Source organism: Apodemus sylvaticus, chromosome 11, assembly GCF_947179515.1.
Source record: "Apodemus sylvaticus chromosome 11, mApoSyl1.1, whole genome shotgun sequence".
NCBI lineage: Eukaryota > Metazoa > Chordata > Mammalia > Rodentia > Muridae > Apodemus > Apodemus sylvaticus.
In genome coordinates this window covers 73,718,850-73,737,825 of record NC_067482.1, presented here as the reverse complement: position 1 = coordinate 73,737,825, position 18,976 = coordinate 73,718,850, and the positions used below count along the sequence as shown (strand labels likewise).

Here is an 18,976-nt window from a genome sequence, read left to right as displayed (position 1 = left end):
TAAGAACGATCTTGGTCACGAGGTCTCTTCACAGCAATAGAACAGTAACCAAGAGACAGGATAGTTTTTTTCATGGCTACATAATATTCCACTGTGTGTTTGCTTGTGATAAACACTTAAGTTGATTTTATATCCGACTGATGGTTGATTTGCATGTGGCCAGATGTAAGAACCTTACATTTTAGCACTCCATTTGTAGGGTGGTTTTATTCTACCCCCCCAATTCAAGTCCTGCCACCTGCTGAGGAGCCTCACGGTTCTGAGGTGAAGCCAGACTGCTTGGTCTGGCTTGTGAGTCCCTCTTGACCTGACTTGTGCCTCATTTCTTCCCATCCCTCACCTCACCCTCTGGGTGTACACAGTGAGGGAGCTCAGTTCTTCCTGCTCACTCTACCGGGGCTCCCAATTCCTTCCTTAACCTTCCCTCATGCAGCTGGTCCTCTTGCTTCATACATCACCCAAGCATCTTCTTGACTGGGAGTCGTCATAGGTACTCCTGGTAGACTGGGGTCTCTCTCAGGGTCCTCTGCTTGCTTTGAGAGATTCTACTCGGGATCTTTTAGACCTAAGCTTTTTCATCTCCTGATCTTCATTTCCATAGGAGTACACTCTGAGGCTAGACTCAAAGGCATTCTCAGGAAATAACACCTTCAAGGCATGGCAGGAGGAGAAGATCACCAGCGACCCGAGGTGTGTCCTTGAATGCTATCAAAGACTCTTGGAGCCAACCAGCCTGCGGTGCTGGAGAAAGGGCAGAATCAGACTCTGAGGCAATCCTCCTGCAGGCTATGGCTGTGTAAGTTCTGTCTCACAGGTCTGTGAGTACCTCAGGAAGCAGCCAGCAAGATCACATCAAGGAGGCCACTTATGAGTTTTCCTCTGATGTACAGGATGATGATGAAGAACTTAAAAAGTTATTTCCCTGTGCAGGGATGGTTCAATATGTGGAAATCTGTCAATGTAATCCACCATATAAGCAAACTGAAAGGAAAAAGAAATAATCATCTCATTAGATGCTGAAAAAGCCGTTGACAAAAATCCCTTCACAATAAAAGTCTTGGAAAGATCAGGAATACAAGGGACATAATCTAAATATAATAAAGGCAATTTATAGCAGGCCGATAGCCAACATAAACTTAAATGGGGTGAAACTCAAACCAATTCCACTGAAATCAGGAATATGACAAGGGTATCCACTCTCTCCATATCTAATCAATACAGCACTTAATACTCTAGTTGGAGTGATAAGATATTTAAAGGAGATAAAGGTGATACAAATTAGAAAGGAAGAAATAAAAGTGTTAGTATTTACAGATGGTAAGGTAGTATGCAACCCCAAAAATCCTACCGGGGAACTCCTGCAGCTGATAAACATGGTAAGTGAAGTGGCCAGATACAAGATTAACTAAAAGAAAAAAAAAATCAGTAGTCCTTCTATATATACATGACAAATGGGCTGAGAAAGAAATCAGGGAAACAACATAATAGTCCTTCATAGCAGCCACAAATAATATAAAATATCTTGGGGCAACTCTAATCAAGAAAGTGGAAGACCTGTATGATGAAAACTTCAAGTCTATGAAGAAGGAAATTGTAGAAGATATCAGAAAATGAAAGGTCTACAAATGCTCATGGATCAGTAGGATTAACATAGTAAAAATGGCCATTCTACCAAAAGCAGACTATAGATCCAATGAAATCGCCATCAAAATTCTAATACAATTCTTTACAGACTTTGAAAGAATAATACTCAACTTTATATGGGGAAAAAATAAAACAAAACAGAAAACACACAATAGCATAAGCAATCCTGTAAAATAGAAGAACTTCTGGAGGTATCACCATGCCTGATTTCAAGCTGTAATACAGAGTTGTAGTAATAAAAACCACATGGCTATAACATAAAAACACAGCTGTTCCATGCTAAAAACCAAATTTACACAGTATCTGTCCACAAATCCAGCCCTACAAAGGATAAGTGATGGAAAATACCAGCACAAGGAGGGAAACTATACCCTAGAAAAAGCAAGAAAGTAATCTTCTTCCAACAAACCTAAAAGAAGATACCCACACAAACATAAAAATAACAGGAAGCAACAATCACTATTCCTTAATATCTCTTAACAACAATGGACTCAACTCCCCAAATAAAAAGACATAAACTAACAAAATATTTCTCATGTAAATCTTCAATTTTATCAGAAAATGTTTGTAATTCCCCTTTTAAATTATTTTAGTAATGCTTTTTATGTATACCATTTTATCTGCATTATTTTTCATGATAATCTTTAATTTTAATGTCTTTCTATATATTTCCTCTATTTTATCAGAAATGTTTTCAATGTAAATCTTTGATTTTATCACAAATGTTTTTAATTCCACCTTCAATTAATTTAGAAAGAGTTTTTATAGCTATGATTTTATATGTAAAAATTTCCATGAAATAGTCAATTTTAACGTGTTTGTCTATATATTTCTTGAATTTTACCAGAAATATTTTCCATGTAAATCTTCAATTTTATCTGGAAATGATAATAATTCCACCTTCAATCAACTTAGAATTATCTTTATGCCTATCATTTTATTTGTATAATTTCAATGATAATCTTTAATTTTAACATGTTTTTTATATATTTCTTCAATTTTATCAGAAATATTTTCCATGTAAATCTTTAAGTTTATCAGAAAATGTTTATAATTCCACTTTCAATCAACTTAGAAATACTTTTATGCCTACCATTATTATATCTATATAAAATTTTCCATGATAATCTTCAATTCTAACATGTTTTTCTACAATTTCATCAGAAATATTTTCCACGTAAATCTTCAATTCTATCATAAAATGTTTCTATTCCATATTTCAATTAATTTAGCAATTACATGTCTACCACTTTACTCTTTAATTTCCATGAAAATTCTCAATTTTAATGTGTTTATCTGAAATATTTTCCATGTAAATCTTTAATTTTATCATAAAGTGTTTTACTTCCCCTTTCAATAAAAAAGTAACACAAAAACAGACACAATTTTCAGTGAAATTGAATCAAATACCTAGGTGTAAATCCATACACCTATGGACACCTGGTTTTTGATAAAGAAGCCAGAAATATATAATGAAAAAAGAAAGCATCTGCAACAAATACTGGTGGCCTAACTGGAGGTCTGCGTGTAGAAGAATGAAAATAGACCCATATCTATCACACTGCACACAGTTCCAAGTGGATCAAAGATCTCAACATAAAACCACATACGCTGAACCTAATAGAAAAGAAAGTGGGGAATAGCCTTGAACTCACTGGCACAGGAGACAACGTCCTGAACAGAACACCAATAGCTCAGGCACTAAGATCAACAATTGATCAATGGGGAACTGGGAAGCTTCTGTAAAGGCAAAGGACACCATCAATAGGAACAAACTGCAGTCGGCAGAATGGGAAAATATTTTCACCAATCCGCCTCTGACAGAGGGCTAATAGCGAAAATATATAAAGGACTCCAGAAACTAACAAACTAGTCTGATTAAGAAATTGGGGTGCAGACCTAAACACAGAGTTCTCAACAGGGGAATCTCAAATGGCTGAGAAATACGTAAAAGAAATGTTCAACCTCCTTAGCCATCAGTGAAATGCAAATCAAACAGCTCTGAGATTCCATCTTACACCTGTCAGAATGGCTCAGATCATAAACTCAAGTGACAGCTCATGCCGGTGAGGATGTGGAGCAAGGGGACCACTCTTCCCTTGCGGGTGGGAGTGCCAACTTGTACTTTGGAAGTCAGTGTGATGGTTTCTAGGAAAACTGGGAACTGACCTACCTCAAGACTCAGCTATACCACCACTCTTGGGCAAGTACCCAAAGGAGGCTTCAACCTATTGCAAGGACACTTGTTCAACTGTGTTCATAGCAGCTTTATTCATAATAGCCAGAAACTGAAGACAACCTAGATGTCCCTCAACCGAGAAAGGGAAAAAGAAAATGTAGTCCATTTACACAATGGAGTACTGCTAAAAACAACAATATCTTGAAATGGATGGAATTAGAAGAAAAAAAAATCATCCTGAGTGAAATAATCCAGACCTAGAAAGACAAACATGGATGTACCCACTTTAACTGGATATTAGCTGTTAAGTAAATCATAATCATGTTACAACCCATAGACCCAGAGAGGCTAAGTAACAAGGAGGGCTTAAGGATTGGGAGGGTGCATGGATCTCACTGGGAAGGAAAAATAGAATTAATTTTGCAGGTGGACTGGGGGCAGGTGGGGTTGGGAACAGAGGGGATCAGGTGGCTGAGGAGGGAGAAAATACTGGGAGAAATGACTGGCACTGGGGAGCATTTAAGGGTCAAGCTGGAAACTGAGTACAGTAGAAACTCCATTGAATCCTCGAGAGTAGTCATAGCAAAGATTCCCAAATAAGGACATGGAACCTGAATTGTCCATCTGGTATAACCAGGTCTCAAGTGGAGGGATTGAGACACTATCCCAGCCATAAAAACTACCTAGAGTTTGTTCTGTTTTCAGTGTTCTGGAACCTGAGCCTAGCAGAATCATCATCAAAGAGACCAGAGACTTTATCTGGCAACCAATGGGAGCAGATGGAGAATGTTATGGCTATGCTCTGTGTAGAGCTCGGGCATCCTGCAGAGGTGGGGCAGGGAGGAAGGGCCAGAGGGGTCAGGGACACCGTGAGAACACAGCCCACAGAGTCAACTGACTGGGACCAATGGGGCTCGCAGAGATCAGGGAGCCTGTAGGGGTCTGACCTAGGTCCTCTGCATATGTGTTATGGGTGCATGGCTTGGTGTTCTTGTGGGAACCCTAACAGTGGGAGTGGGAGCTGTCCTGGACTCTTGCCTCCTTGCGGGACTCTTTAACTCCTCCTGGGTTGCCTTGTCCAGCTTGGACGAGATAGTGTATGCCTGGTCTTACTGTAGCTTCTTTTTTGTAGTGTTTGGTTGGTGTCCCTGGGAGGCTTGCTCTTTTCTGCGGTGAGGCTGAGGAGGAAGTGGGTGTGAGGGAGCAGATAGTGGGGAGAGAGATGGGGCGAGGGGTGGAAGAGTAAACTGCGGTCAGGATGTCATATATGAGAGAAGATATAAAACAAAACAAAAAATTATTTCCCTGTCATTTTAAATGTATATATTTTATTACTCCTTTAGGAATTTCACATAATGTATTTCAATCATATTCACTCCCTTAGTCCTCCCCTAATTTTTCCCAAGTCCATCTCCGACTTTAAAAATAATCTAAGGAGTCAGGTTTGAGCTTCCCAGAAACTCCTAAAGGGGGCCATTCATTGGAGAAGAGTCAACCTACCAGAGTCAGTACCCATAAAAAAACTGACTCTATCTTCCCAAGAAGCTGTCAATGTCAATAGTTCCTTAGTTGGGGCCGAGGGCTCATGACCTTTGGTGGTGAGATGTTGGTTGGCTTGATCTTGTGCAAACAACTGCAAGATGTCGTAAAGCTATGAGTTCTGCCATCCCGTCAAGTCCAGGAGGTGCCCTTTCACCCTGGTCCTCTGCTTGTCTCTGCCTTTGTGCCCAGCTTTGTAAAAAATGTGGGTTTTAGTGCTCAAACTGGGGACCTCACATTTGTGTGGCAAGCACTTTCCTGACTGAGCTAACCCCCCCTCCCCGCCCTGGCCCATCTCAGTAACAGAGTACTATGGTTACTTCTTTGCATGTTTTTGCTTTGTTTACCCAACACTCTTCTGTGCTGCTGTTGAAATCAGCATCCTTTTCATGTGCTGAAAAGTGGAGGCTGTGACTAGAACAGGAGCTGGTCTGAGGGGGGAGGAGGCCAGCTTCTCTGACTGCACACACAGCCCTGCCAGCCCTCCCAGCATGCAGTGCTCTCCAGCAGGCCAACCCAGCTGTCTCTCCACTTCCACAGGTCCAACATCCTGAGAACAAGCTGGAACCCTCGCCCTTCACCTCTGCTAATGGTGTGAGCCAGGACCTTTCTCTCAATGACCAAGTGGTTGACATCCTGACTTCTGAGGAACCTGGGAACATGCTTCAAGCTCTAGAAGAGTAAGGGTCCTCGGTCACATCTGCTCTCAGGAGGTGATGGGTTGGGGGCAGCAGGCGTGGAGTGTCCTTTTTGGGTTCACTTGGTCATCCATTCATCGCTTGGTGATCAGAATGGCAGTGTTGCTAGGCACTAATACTACTGGGCCAGCTGGATACTATTGGGTCACCATTGATACTATTGGGCCAGCAGAAGAAGAAGGCACTTCCAGAGCCCTGGAAATGCTCCCTGGAGGAAGTGACATCATCACTTGTATTGGATGCTGTAGTAGAAACTTCCAAGAGGAGTGAGAGGAAATACTTGGGGCAGAAGGGAGAAAGGGAGGTATAAGGATGGGACGAGCAAGGGGTATTTGTGAAATCTTAACAGAAGTGTGTGCTGGGCGTTTGTTTACTGCATAGAGAAAACAAAGAAGAAAAGACTGTTTACAAAAGAGGCTAGCCCAGGTGCCCACCTTGGTTTGTCTGGTGGAACGCTTTTGTGTTGATAAAGACCTGTAATGTGTGTCTCCATCCTGTCAAACCCTGAATGAAAAGAACGTAAGCTAACTCACAGGTCTTCAGAAACAACCTGGGGTGGGGTGTTGTTTTCCACTTACTTGAGGACTTGAAGGTTAGTTTCCACCCCTTCCAGGGGTATTGTTAGCAGTTCAGTCATGATTCCTCCTCAGACAAAAGCTATACTGAGTCTGACTCTTGGTACTTTTTAAGCTACTTGTCCTCAGCAGCGAGGACTCTGAACTACTTCAGGGACGCACCTCTCTTATTCAGTAGCTCTGCCAGCAGCCAGACCTGGAGCCTTGGGTGCACAGGACTGACCTCACACAGTGGCGGGGCCCAGGACTCCATGCATTTGTGGCTTTCTGGGTAGTGTGCGTGGCTTGGGTAATTAGGCTTTGGACAGCTGTTCACAAGCCCTTCTTCATTTTTTGCTCCGTTCTCTAATTGGAATGCCAGAGATGGCAATTAAAATTTGCCACCCTGTCTTAGGAAGGCAGAAACGAGTGGGCAGCTGGGATGCAAGCTCCTGCCGGGAACCAAAAATACCATCTCATGTATTGTGATATGAACACAGCAATTATCAAAGCGTTTCCTAGTCAAACGTCAGGTGTTTCCCATCCTCCCCAGTAGGAAAACGAGGAGTTGGGTGGAGTCATCTGACCTGGGAAACTGACAGCTGCGTGTTTAATTTACACATGCAGGGCTCTGTGTGCTTCTGACCCAGTGAAGCAGTTCTCTTAGTCCACTCTCTGGCTCTGCTCCTGATTCAAGAAGAGGAGGGTGTAAGGAGCCCAGGCTCCTCCATCCCCATCACAGGAAAGTCACCATGGTGCTGCGGCCTGCTTAGTTAGATCCCAGAGTACGTGCATTGTTAGTTACTCTCAGACTCTGGAACCTTCTTTTTGGTTCTTCTTGGTTGCTGATCTTACTTTGTCGGAAGAGCGTTTCACATCGATCAGCAAGCCCGGACTGTGAGCACTCAGCGCAATAGTGACATTCATCCCTCCTCCTCTCAGCGCCTCACCCTCCTCCCCCAGCTTGGTCTTTAAAAATGACTATTATTATGGGTGTCCTGCCTGTGTGTATGTCTGAGCAGAGTGTGTGTGTCTGGTGCCCACAGAGGACAGAAGGTGATGTTGGATCCCATGGGACTGGTGTTACAGAAGGGAGTGAGTTGCTGGGTGGGTGCTGGGCATTGAACACAAGTCCTTAGAAGACCAGCCAGTGGCTTTAACCCCTGAGCCATCTCTCCACCTCCCCACCCCAGTTCAGTCCAAAATTTATTGTCAAACTGTGTTTCAGCCTCAGTGGTTGGATACTGCTTTGAGTACCTAGTCAGTCAGTCAGTCAGTCAGTCAGTCAGTCAGTCAGCTGGCCTGCCCCTCTGCCTGTCTGCTTGCCTGTCTGCCTGCCTACCTATCTATCTTACTTTTCCTTCCTCCCTCCTTCCCTCTCTCCCCCTCCCTCTCCCTCCCTTCCCCATATCCTCCCTTCCCCTCCCTGTTCTCCCTCCCCTCCCCCTCCCTTTCTTCTTCCCTCCTCTATCCCCCTTCTCCCTCACTTGTCAGCTACCTTTTATCTTTCTGTGTTGACCTCCACTAAGGTTTTGGAGCTCCCACAAAGGAAATGTCAGAGGCTTAGTTTGCATGGAAATCAGTCTCTCATGGGCTCCTTTCTAAAAATAGCCCTTTTCTCTAGTAAGTCACTTATCCTGCCTGCAATTCTCACTGGAGGTTTAGCTGGGATTCTCACCCTGCACACACCCTGTGGCTTGATTGTTACCACATTTCCAAGGTCAGGCACAACTGTGCCCTGTTCCTCTCTTCTGGCTTACTCCTGACAGAGCATGTCCTGGGCTTGCTTGCGTGTTCTGCTCTGCATCCTTTAGTCACAGGCCGCCTTTCACAAAGAGGACTGGAGAACTGCTTTTATCCTTTCGTTTTTATCAGGTTCCCTGATTGGGGTCACAGTGGAAGTGGGCTTGGTCCCAATGCATGCTGGGACCTGCTATGAGGAAGGAGAAACTGGGTAGCTTGGCTGATCACAGAAGGTTCTAGAAACACGGTGTGGTGTGTGTGTGCTTCCAGTAATTTAGTGCCACCCAGATTAAAAAGCTGGTCGCACCAAGCATCTGGCACTGTATGAAATTCTCACTTCTGCTCGGTTTTCAGACCATTGAGCTGCCATTCAGACAGGCTCCAGTGGTTTGCCTGAGGTGGTTTGGGTGGTAATGGACTGGTACCCAGGCTAGAGTGGGTTCGGATCCACTGTGCTGTTGAAGAATGGTCTCTTAGAAATCCTGGGTGCAGATGCTGCTGGGCCAGAGCCTTGGAAGCTCGGAGCTGTGAGTCTTTGTCTGGAAGCTCCCTTACTGACAGCCCTGAGCTCTCGCTGCGCTCCTGTGCCGTCTGGAGGTCTGGAGGTTGTTTTCTATGTGGCAGATGTGTGGGAAGTATTTGTTGTGCTGGAGTTGTAAATACACATATTGAGTAGATTTTTGTGTGTTAACCATATGGTTCATTTGTTTGCTTTTTTTTTTTTAACAATGCCCATCTTGTTTTTTTCTTTTAAGCATTCTGCAAAAGCCATGTCTGTGGTTCTCCTCTGTGAAAGCCCACAGCCTAGGAAGATGGAGCCATTTGCTGGCTTCTTTGGGTCATTTATTGTTTGGGGTTGCTTCTTCATGCTTAAAACACATTTGAAAAATAATTAATTGACAGGTTTTTTAGTAGATTCTGGCTGTGGTCCCGTTAGGTGCTCAACATAGTAGTGGGCACTGCCTGGACACTCGGTTTGTCTTGGTACTGCTTACGTGGGCAGAGTACAAACGCCTTGGAGCGGGGACTCAAGGCTCCTCCTCCCTCCTGTCCTCCTCCTCTTGGAGACTGGGCCTCAGGCAACCCAAACCAGACTCAGATCGTGCTATGTGACCAAACATAAACGTGAACTGTTGATCCTCCTGCCTCCGCAGCCCCAGTGCAGGGAGTCCAGGAATGGGGCATCACACCTGGCCCAGAATTCATCCAAGAGGAGGTCCATTAAGCTGAACAACGGTGGCAGCACATATTAGATGCGGGATAGGGTGTGGGTATCCAGGGGTCAGACAGAGTGGGTCAGAGCTGCAGCTGCATGGGCACAGTGCATTGGTGCAGCATAGAGAGCTAGGGAAACTTCCTCTGCGGCCGTAGCCTCTCCACCGTGTATACCTAAACTACCTCTCGTCATAGCATCCCTGGCTGCTAGAAGTGACTACACATACAGAAGGGGGGAGACAGACAGAATACAGACAGACAGATAGACAGACACAGAGGGAGACAGAGATACACAGAGAGACAGAGACAGAAAGAGGTAGAGATAGAAAAGAGGCAGAGATAGAGACAGAGATAGAGACAGAGAAGCAGACAGACACAGAGAAATATCATTGTATCATTGCATTCTGTCTTAGCCACTTAAGCAGGAAGTTCTTTGAAGGCAAAGGTTTTCCGCTCTGCTTATGATCCTCCCCGCCCCCCCACCCCCGGATGAATGTAGTCAATGAGTGATTATTTCCTCTTACAGAGTAGCTCAGTGTCTGGAGAGGGAGTTCAGCCCGGATTCTGTGCGCGGAAATACTCGGTGAAAGAAGAAGGATGCTAAGAGCCCACCCTGTATTTGGATTTGTGACAAACTGCTGGCTTGCTGGCTCAGCATTGATTTTTCTGGTGTTTCCCTCCCGTTCTGTGACTCCCACTTACTGCTGATTCTCAGGGGATACTTTCCCCATTCTCCACTGCCTGGCCACCATGTTGACAGGGTACTCGTGTGATGTTTGGCTTCTACATGGAATCCTGTAGTATGCCTTCCATTGAAATTGGTTTGATGAGGAAAGCTTTCTCTTTGCTACTATTGAGCTGTTTTGTGGGTCTGTGGTTACACTAGCTAACTTGAAGATACTAGAGTTATTCTAGAAGAGGCTGTGGCTGCATAGGCTTCCTTCTGAGCAACTGTCCCCCAAGTTGCTTTATGAGTCCTTTTCCCCATTCAGAAAATCGTTTGCTGCCACGTGAGTCGTGACGTTATCCTGATACCTTGCCTCACTATTTGTTGAGAATGATTGATTTTTATAAGAACCAAATAGGAAAGAAGGCATGAATACCATTCTCATTTTTATCACTAGTAGCCAGTCAAGGTATTAATCATAATCGGTTCTTGGAAATTCTAAACAATGGTGTTTCTTAGGCACTACGGTGGGCGCACCAGTTCAAGGAGAGATACAAGAGTTCCAACGTAGAACCCCATCCCATGTTACTCCTAATGTCTGTCTTCTTGATGTCATGAAGGATTTCCTGGGGGTAGTGGAGAAACGTATATTTCATTTTCCTGTAAGTGATTACAAGTGAAGGAAGTGTACCTGACGCTATATACAAGGGAGGAATCTTTTCTATTTATGTTTTTCTGAATCCAATGGGCAACTAACAATGATAGTTTATGTCATTAATAGCTTGGAAATTTAACTAATTTGAAGTTAGTGTGTCCTGTGGCCTTGGGGTATTTACAGTTTTTCTTGTTGCCAGTGCTGACAGTCTATGTAAAGCCCTTGGCAGTGAAGTGGCTGCAATCAAAGCATTTTTAAGCTTGTGTGTGTGCCAAACTCTCTTCTTACCTGCCCATGGAGGGAACTACCCATATTTAGGGCCAACACACTAGGAAATTGTGCTGTGAAATTGTCATTTATTTGTTTGATAAAATTTTGAACATCAATCTAAGGCCATTGCCATGACACAGATGGGAAACCCAAGTCTTCTTCTGAGCTTGCCTGCTTAATAAGTGACTCACCAGGCAGCCAAGAGAAAGAACAAGATTGGGCAGTTGTCCAGTGCGGGCCGCCATATTTTCCGAATTAAGGAATGTGTGATGGTTGCAGCCACTCAGCGTGGTGTCTGCGAGCCAGCTTGTTGTGCACTTGTCAGATCCCTGAAGACTTGGCCGCTCATGCCTGAGAATCTGAGGATTCTGGAAATCAGAGTCTGATGCATCTCTCCAGGCAAAATCAGGCTTCGCAGCTTCCACAAGCGGCCTCGCTCGTGCTCATCCCTTCCCAGGTCTTCACTGCTGTCAGTCTTCACAGCTGCGCTCTCTTTCAGTCATGTGTTCAGGGTTGAAGACATGGTGGAGGAGCCGTGGTTCTCTGCCTCACAGACTTCCTTAATGGTGTGACGTCTGTTTCGTCTGTCTCAGAGGAGAACACAGCTATACTTTCAGAGCTTGTGGGTTCCGACTGGCTTACTTAGCATGTAACTGTGCACACATTCCTTTCAGGCAGCTCTGTATTCTTTCTGGGCCCAGCACAGTTTCCCTTCAGTTAAGCACTTGCTGTGACAATGAAGGAAACAATGCATAAGGTGTCCTTTAAAATGAGATGGATGGGGGTTGAGTTCAGAGCTAATAGCACTGACTTCTGTTCTAGAGAAATATCTTTTACTGAAGTGCATTTAACTCAAGGTAATAGGTTACTATAGCTATTCTGGTAAAAATATGCAGGTTAGCTGCCAGGTACCCGTTTCTCTGTCTGTCTGTATACCTGTCCATTGCCTTGGCTCTGGTAGATGTGTGCTGAAAGGGTTTCAGACAAGGTAGTATACCTTATAGCATTTGCTTTCAGTGTTCAATTACACACAAGGAGCAGACCTATCAGGACAGCCTTAAGGTGACAAAATTCATGCAGACCAATATGGGCCACAGTGTGTTCTCCACTTTCAAATGTGGGATTTTCTGTGATGGCTTTCTTTACTATGTTTATATTGTCACATCCACATCTAGTGACAGAAGATGCCTGCCATTGCAGAGCACAGCTAGAGGAAGGGTCTTTGTGCATAGCTGAGCTGTACCTCTGGAATGCAGTTGGGCAGATGTTCAGAAAGGCTTAAACATTATGCTTTTATTCTACAGGGTAAAGGAAGAGAGGTTGATTTGGGTTCATGGGCTGAAGGAATAGCAAGAATGTGATGCTGTTTGCCCACAGCTGGAGGCATCAGGGCTCAGGGACCAGACAGAAAGCAGGGCTGTGCTACCATCCTCAAGGCTTGCACTCGGCATCTCACTTCTTCCAGCAGGCTCTACCTACTGTGGTTCCATAACCGCCCTCCCCCTCCCCCAAACAGTGCCACCAACTGATGACCAAGTGTTAACCAAATGAGCCTATGGGAAACATTACCCATTCAAATTATGAAAGAGTAAAAGGAAGAGAAAAATGGGAAGAGGAGGGGAAAGAAAGAAAAGGCCTTTCCCATAAATAAATACCTTCAGGTCCGACAGTCTCGAGGAACCCCTTGCTCTCTCGTGCTGTCATGCAATGGTGTCCATTTGACTTTTGTTTCTCAGGTTGGAGATTGCGACCCTGAATCAGGCAGATGCAGATCTGGAGGCTTGTCGAAACCAGATTAGTAAGGACATCATTGCCCTGCTGATGAAGAATCTGATCAGTGGCGGTCACCTCTCGCCACAAACAGAAAGGAAGATGGCTGCTGCTTTCAAAAAGCAGTTTCTGCTGCTGGAGAATGAAATACAGGAGGAGTATGAGCGGAAGATGTTGGCACTGACGGCAGAGTGTGACCTAGAGATGAGGAAGAAGACAGAAAACCAGTACCAGAGGGAGATGGTGGCCATGGAGGAAGCAGAAGAGGTGTTGAAGAGAGCTAGTGAGAGGGTAAGGCAGCCCTGAAAGCTTGTGTATGCCTCATTCCTCCTCAAGGTCTTAGTTATCAGTGCCTCAAACAGTCCATCCATTCATCCATCCATCCGTCCATCTGTCTGTCCGTCCATCTGTCCATCCATCCATCCACCCATTAATCCCACTCATCCACCTACCCATCCATCTTTCCATATATCAATTCACCTATCCATCTACCCAACCACTTATTTATTCACCTATCCATCCATCTATCCACCTATCCATCCATCCATCGATCCATCATCATCCATCCATCTGCTCATCTATCCATCCATCTGCTCATCTATCCATTCATCTGCTCATCTGTTCATCCATCTGTCCATCCATCCATCCACCCACTCCACCCATCCACCCACCCATCTGTCCACCCACCTGCCATCTACCAACTCACCCCATTCACTAATCACTCATCTATCAGTTCACCCATCCTCTCACCCATGCATCCATCCATGTATCTACCCACCCATAAATTCATAATACATATGTACACACACATACACACACATAAACACACACACACACACACACACACACACACACACCCCTACCTATCCCTCTGCCTATCCATGTAGCCATCCATACATGCATCCATTCTCCCATTCATGAATCTATTCCCATTCATGGATCTATTCTCACCTATTTATGCATTCAATCAGCCTTCTCTTCGGTCCACCCACCCACATATACAGAGACATTCATCCATTCATCTATTCATGCATCCACCCATTTACTCATCCATCCATCCACACATTATTGTACCTATCTCACCGCCCACTTTTCTGTCTGCACACCCAACCACACATATTCCAAGTGGTCTCGGACCACTTTGACAGACTGTGCATCGCTAAAAGCCAGAGGATCTGTGTATTTTCACCTCAATGAGATGATTCATGTTGGAAGAGGTAGCTGTGTGGACCTGGCTCGACATTATGCAGTGTATGCTCACATGAAAACATCACAAGGCGGCCCATCATTGTGTCACATGTTTCTGTTTTCGTGAGTCAGCTAAAAGCTCTATATAAATGAAAAGATAAAGAGAAGCAAGGGCTTCCAGTGCCCTTGTTAACCCTGCATGGGTGCTGGCATGTTAGCTTTGTGTTAGCTGTTCTCCTGTTGCTGTGATAAGATGCCCTGGTAAAAATCAAACTAAGAAAGAAATTGTTTGTTTTGGCCAACAGTCCCAGAGGGATAGACTCCATCATAGCAGGGAAGGTATGGCGGCATGAGAATGAGGGTAGCCTGGAAGTGAGGAGGCAGAGCAAGCACACCTCTCCCACACAGGAGGAAGAACAGGCAATGGGAGCAGACTACAGAACCTAAAAGCCCACCCCCAGTGATGCACTCCCTCCAGCTTGGCTCCACCTCTTAAAGGTTCTGTAACCTTTCCAGACAGCACCACCAGCTGGGGACCAAGTCAGCCTCTAGGGGGATTTCATCTTCAGACCACCACACCCTCCCTTATCATAAAGTACTTTGACAAAGCAGCTTAGGGGAAGTGGTTTATTTCAGCTCACAGTCCCGGGGTATCATGACTGGGAAGTTGAGGCAGGAGACACTTGAAGCCGTTGGTCATAGGACATCTATAGTCAAGGACACAGAGAAACACACACAAGCATGTTAGTGCTCAGCCCTTTTCTCTCCGCTCTGGCACAGCTCAAGATTCAAACCTAAGGAATGGTGCACCTGCTCTTAGCATGTGTGTAATGAGTGTAATCAAGTCAAGCCCCCATAGACATGCCCACAGGTCAACCTGTTCAAGGCACTTCTTCACCGAAACTCTTCAAAGGTGATTCTAGATGGTGTTAGATTGAGGCCTATAGTTTAATGTCATCTTTTGGGAAGTCTCAGACACAAAACATATAAAATATTTACATTTGAAGGTGGGGAAACTGAGGCCCAGGAAAGCAGAACCTCTCAGCTCAGCTTCCCTAGGGCACTTGAGGTCCTGACCTCCCTTATTCTCCTCCTCATCTGATAGAAATCGTACCCAAAGAGTGCTGGCAGACCACTGGAAATGCTACAGACACTCACAGACTGGGTGTGTGTGGGTCCATCTTCTGTACCTAGGCACTGTTGACTATTTAAGGTCCTATATCCTGCCTAGGTCCACAGAGGCCTCCAAACTCCTTCTTAAGCTTCTGAAAGAGAAAGTTCCTTCTGTGTAAGAACTTGAAATTGCACCCAGATAGATGTATTTTTATGAAACACGTTTTACAATCTGCCAGTTTTGCTGAGTGGAGTACAGGGAGCATAATTGAGGGAATCTTAACCTCACATTTCGGATGGCATAGAGTGAACTGGCCCTGGTGCAGCTCCGGGACAGCTCAAAGCCAGCCTGCTGTTGGGTGAAGCACCCTGCTGGCCACACCTCCTCTCCATCAATAACACTCTTCATTAGAAAGTTCCATAGGGATTTGGCTCTGGGGGATGGAGGGATCTCTGATGCTCTCCTTTTACTAATGCACATTTACTGACAACATCTAAAATAGAAAACCCTATATTAAATATGTGGATTTCTCTATGCATGGTGGTTTATGCCTGTAATCCCAGATTTTGGGAAATAGAGTAGGAGGGTCAATTCAGAGACAACCTCAGCTATTTGTAAGTTCATAGACAGGCCAGGCTATGTAAGACCTTCCCTCTCAAAACAAAACAAGGGCTTGGAGAGACTGCTTAGCAGTTAAGAGTGCTGACTACTTTTCTAAAGGACCTGGGTTCAATTCCCAGCACCACATGGCAGCTCACGTTGTTGGGGTATGATGTCCTTTTCTGATCTCCCAGGTACCAGGCATGGATGCGGTGGTACCAGCCACACATGTAGTTCCAGGGGGTGCAGGTGATACCAGATGAACATCCGTATATGCAGGCAAAACACTCATCACATATAAAATAAATAAATACTGACAACTTTAAAACAAAAACCAAGAAAAGCTCTCATGACTTTAGCTTTTCTCTAAAGGATTAGAGTTCAGACCATGCTGCATCTTCACGTGTGTGTCATTCTTCTGCCAGTATAGCATGCTGCCTTCTCTGTGTATGGTTTCAGAATCTAGACCTTAAAGGGCTGCTTATGTGGAACTTAGGGAAAGGTCCTGAACTTGTGTGAGCCTCCCAATCTGACCTTGTAAAGGGAGGGTGTCCATATTTTACGGCTGTGTAAAGAGCCACTTGCGTCCAGGCACTTAAAACAGCAGCATCTCCCAGCTTCGTGAGCAGGAATCCTGGAAGCCCAGCTGGGTCCTGTACCCAAGATGCCTCAAGTTTGCAACCTTTGCTCCGCTGGACCTCAAGGTCCTGGGCCAAGCTCTTTATGCAGTGGGCGTAACTCACTTTAGTGTATGTAGGACCATGGATACTCCTCAGTCACGGCTGGCTTCATGCCCAGCAGGGAAGGGGCTGTCTCTCTTTTCAGTGAGTACTCACTCTTTTCCTCCTTAAGGGGTCTCATGTGATGTAGCCATATCCACCCACAATGGGGCCTTCCCTCAACTGCAGTTTACCCGTGGTTAATGAAAGAAGGATCCGATTACATCAAGATGCTGGTGCAGGGCAGGGGATCAGTTGGTAAAGTGCCTGCTGTGCCAATGTGAGGACATGAGTTTGGATTCATAGCACCCATGTAGAAGCAGGCATGGCGACACACACACCTGTAACATCTGGAAGGGTAGAGACAGATCTCTAGGGCTCCCTGGCCAGCCGGCCTAGCTGAAGCAGTGAGCTCCAGGCTCAGGAGATGCCCTGCCTCAATAAGAGAGGTGGAAGGGAAAAGAGGAGGAGACTGGCTTTTGACCGCTGGCCTCCATACAGGTATGTGTACTTAACACCACCCACACCCACACCCACCCACACACTCCACACACACACACACACACACACACACACACACACCATGGTTCACACATGGAAGTTCACCTGACATATCCCCTGGGGTGATCTCATCTACCCATGAAGGTAGGAATGGGTGTCCTGCTTATGGGGTGCAGTCACCCCAGATCTTAACCCAGGCAGCCAACTACCATTTCTCAGGAGCTCTTTCTCCCTTTCCTGAGGAGCTGAACCCAGGCCTGGTTGCTGCATTTTTTTTCTCCTCGATGACACTGCGAGTGGAAGGGATAGGAGTTATCTTTTGAGTCTAACTGTGGCATCCGTTGGCACTTTGAAGATTTCCATTTTCTGCAGACACTGTTCAAGCAATCTGATTTGCAAATTGGCACATGCCTGCCTACTGTGAACTTTCTTTTTTACAGCTGTTCTGGCAGAAAATTCAGATAAGGAAGGATGGGTTGGAACAGCATCTTTCCAGGACTCAGCAGCTGTCAGCTTGTGTGTGTGTGTGTGTGTGTGTTTCTGCATGCACACATGTGCTATGTTGTGTGTCTAAGTGTCATGTATGCACACACACTTGTCTGCTGCTTTTGGATATACTATTGTGTGCGCGCACACATGCATGTACACAGTGAAAAAATATATATCTGTGCAGACATGCACATGTACAATATTGCACATGGTTCATATGTGGCTACATGTACACATACACTGTGCACATTGTTTATCTGTTTTGAGTGTGCTGTGTGTCCGTTGCATGTGTGTATTATCTGTGTGCATATGTGCTCTCATGGGCATATGGGTGTGTATGTTCATGTTCAGTTTGTCTGCCCCTCAGAGCTTTCTCTTCTCTCCACAGTCTGCTGCAGAGTGCAGCAGCCTTTTGCGGACCCTCCATGGGCTGGAGCAGGAGGACATGCAGAGGTCCCTCGCTTTGCACCAAGCAGAGGACTTTGCCCAAGCACACAGGCAGCTGGTTGTTTTCCAGAGAAATGAATTACACAGCATCGTCTATACCCAGATACAGAATGCTGTCACCAAAGGAGAACTGAGGCCTGAGGTGGCTAAAATGCTGCTGCAAGACTATTCTAAAACACAGGTAATGCCTGCACGCAGGCTCGCTCCAGCAGAGAGGGGTTTTCTAACCTCAGGGATCTCTTCCCCCTGGAGTTTAGTCCTGTCTTCCTTCTGTGCTGTGAATGGGTGAGCTTTCTGTTCCTCCTTCCTCCTGATGAAAGTGTCAGTTTCTGGTATGGAGGGCAGAAGGTGGCTCGTAGTGCAAGCTACAAGTTCAGGGTTCAGGCTGACTCAGACTGGATTCTTGTTCTTCAGTGCTTTGCATAAAATGTGTCACACACATACATGCACACACTGACACAACACACGCACAGTAGTACAGACACCATTGGGTACTAGATGACGCATGTGTACACCAGTTGATGTAGATCTAGAATTTAGGGTCTATGTCTAGATGAGCCTTTAACAGGAGTGTAACGATCGTTCATGTAGACCAAGCCAGTCCCTAGTTGACAGTGAAGGTAGTTCTCAGAGCATTTTAGTATTGTGGGATGTTTCCCTACTTTAAAATGATGTAGAACAACAGAGGAGCAGCCTGAAGGCTGTAGGACTCAGCCTTCATCTTCTAAGCCTTGGTACCAGAGCTGAGAATGACCTGCCAACCTTTATAGCATTTGGGATTCTTACAGAGGCTGAGCAGGTCTGATATAGGACAGGAGGGGAGAAGTCATCACCCAGGTCTGTTAGGAAGCCATTGCCATGCTCAGATGATGCTCAGAGAGAACACACCACCTCTCTACATGGAACTAGTATGGACAGATCTTAAGTGTACTTCCCTCCCATAATGCACAGCGCTGATGCCTTGTGCCAGACACTGGGAAAGAG

The 18,976-nt window shown here is 45.3% G+C and overlaps 1 protein-coding gene across 1 annotated transcript in view; it reads left to right on the top strand.

The window, feature by feature from the left end:
- Evc2 (EvC ciliary complex subunit 2) overlaps positions 1-18,976 on the top strand; it is a 93,534-nt gene that overhangs the window by 17,287 nt on the left and 57,271 nt on the right. The window contains exons 7-9 of the mRNA XM_052199215.1: positions 5,903-6,042; positions 12,901-13,225; positions 17,934-18,173. Coding sequence (XP_052055175.1) covers positions 5,903-6,042; positions 12,901-13,225; positions 17,934-18,173 — 705 coding nt within the window. The remainder of the gene's footprint in view (positions 1-5,902; positions 6,043-12,900; positions 13,226-17,933; positions 18,174-18,976) is intronic.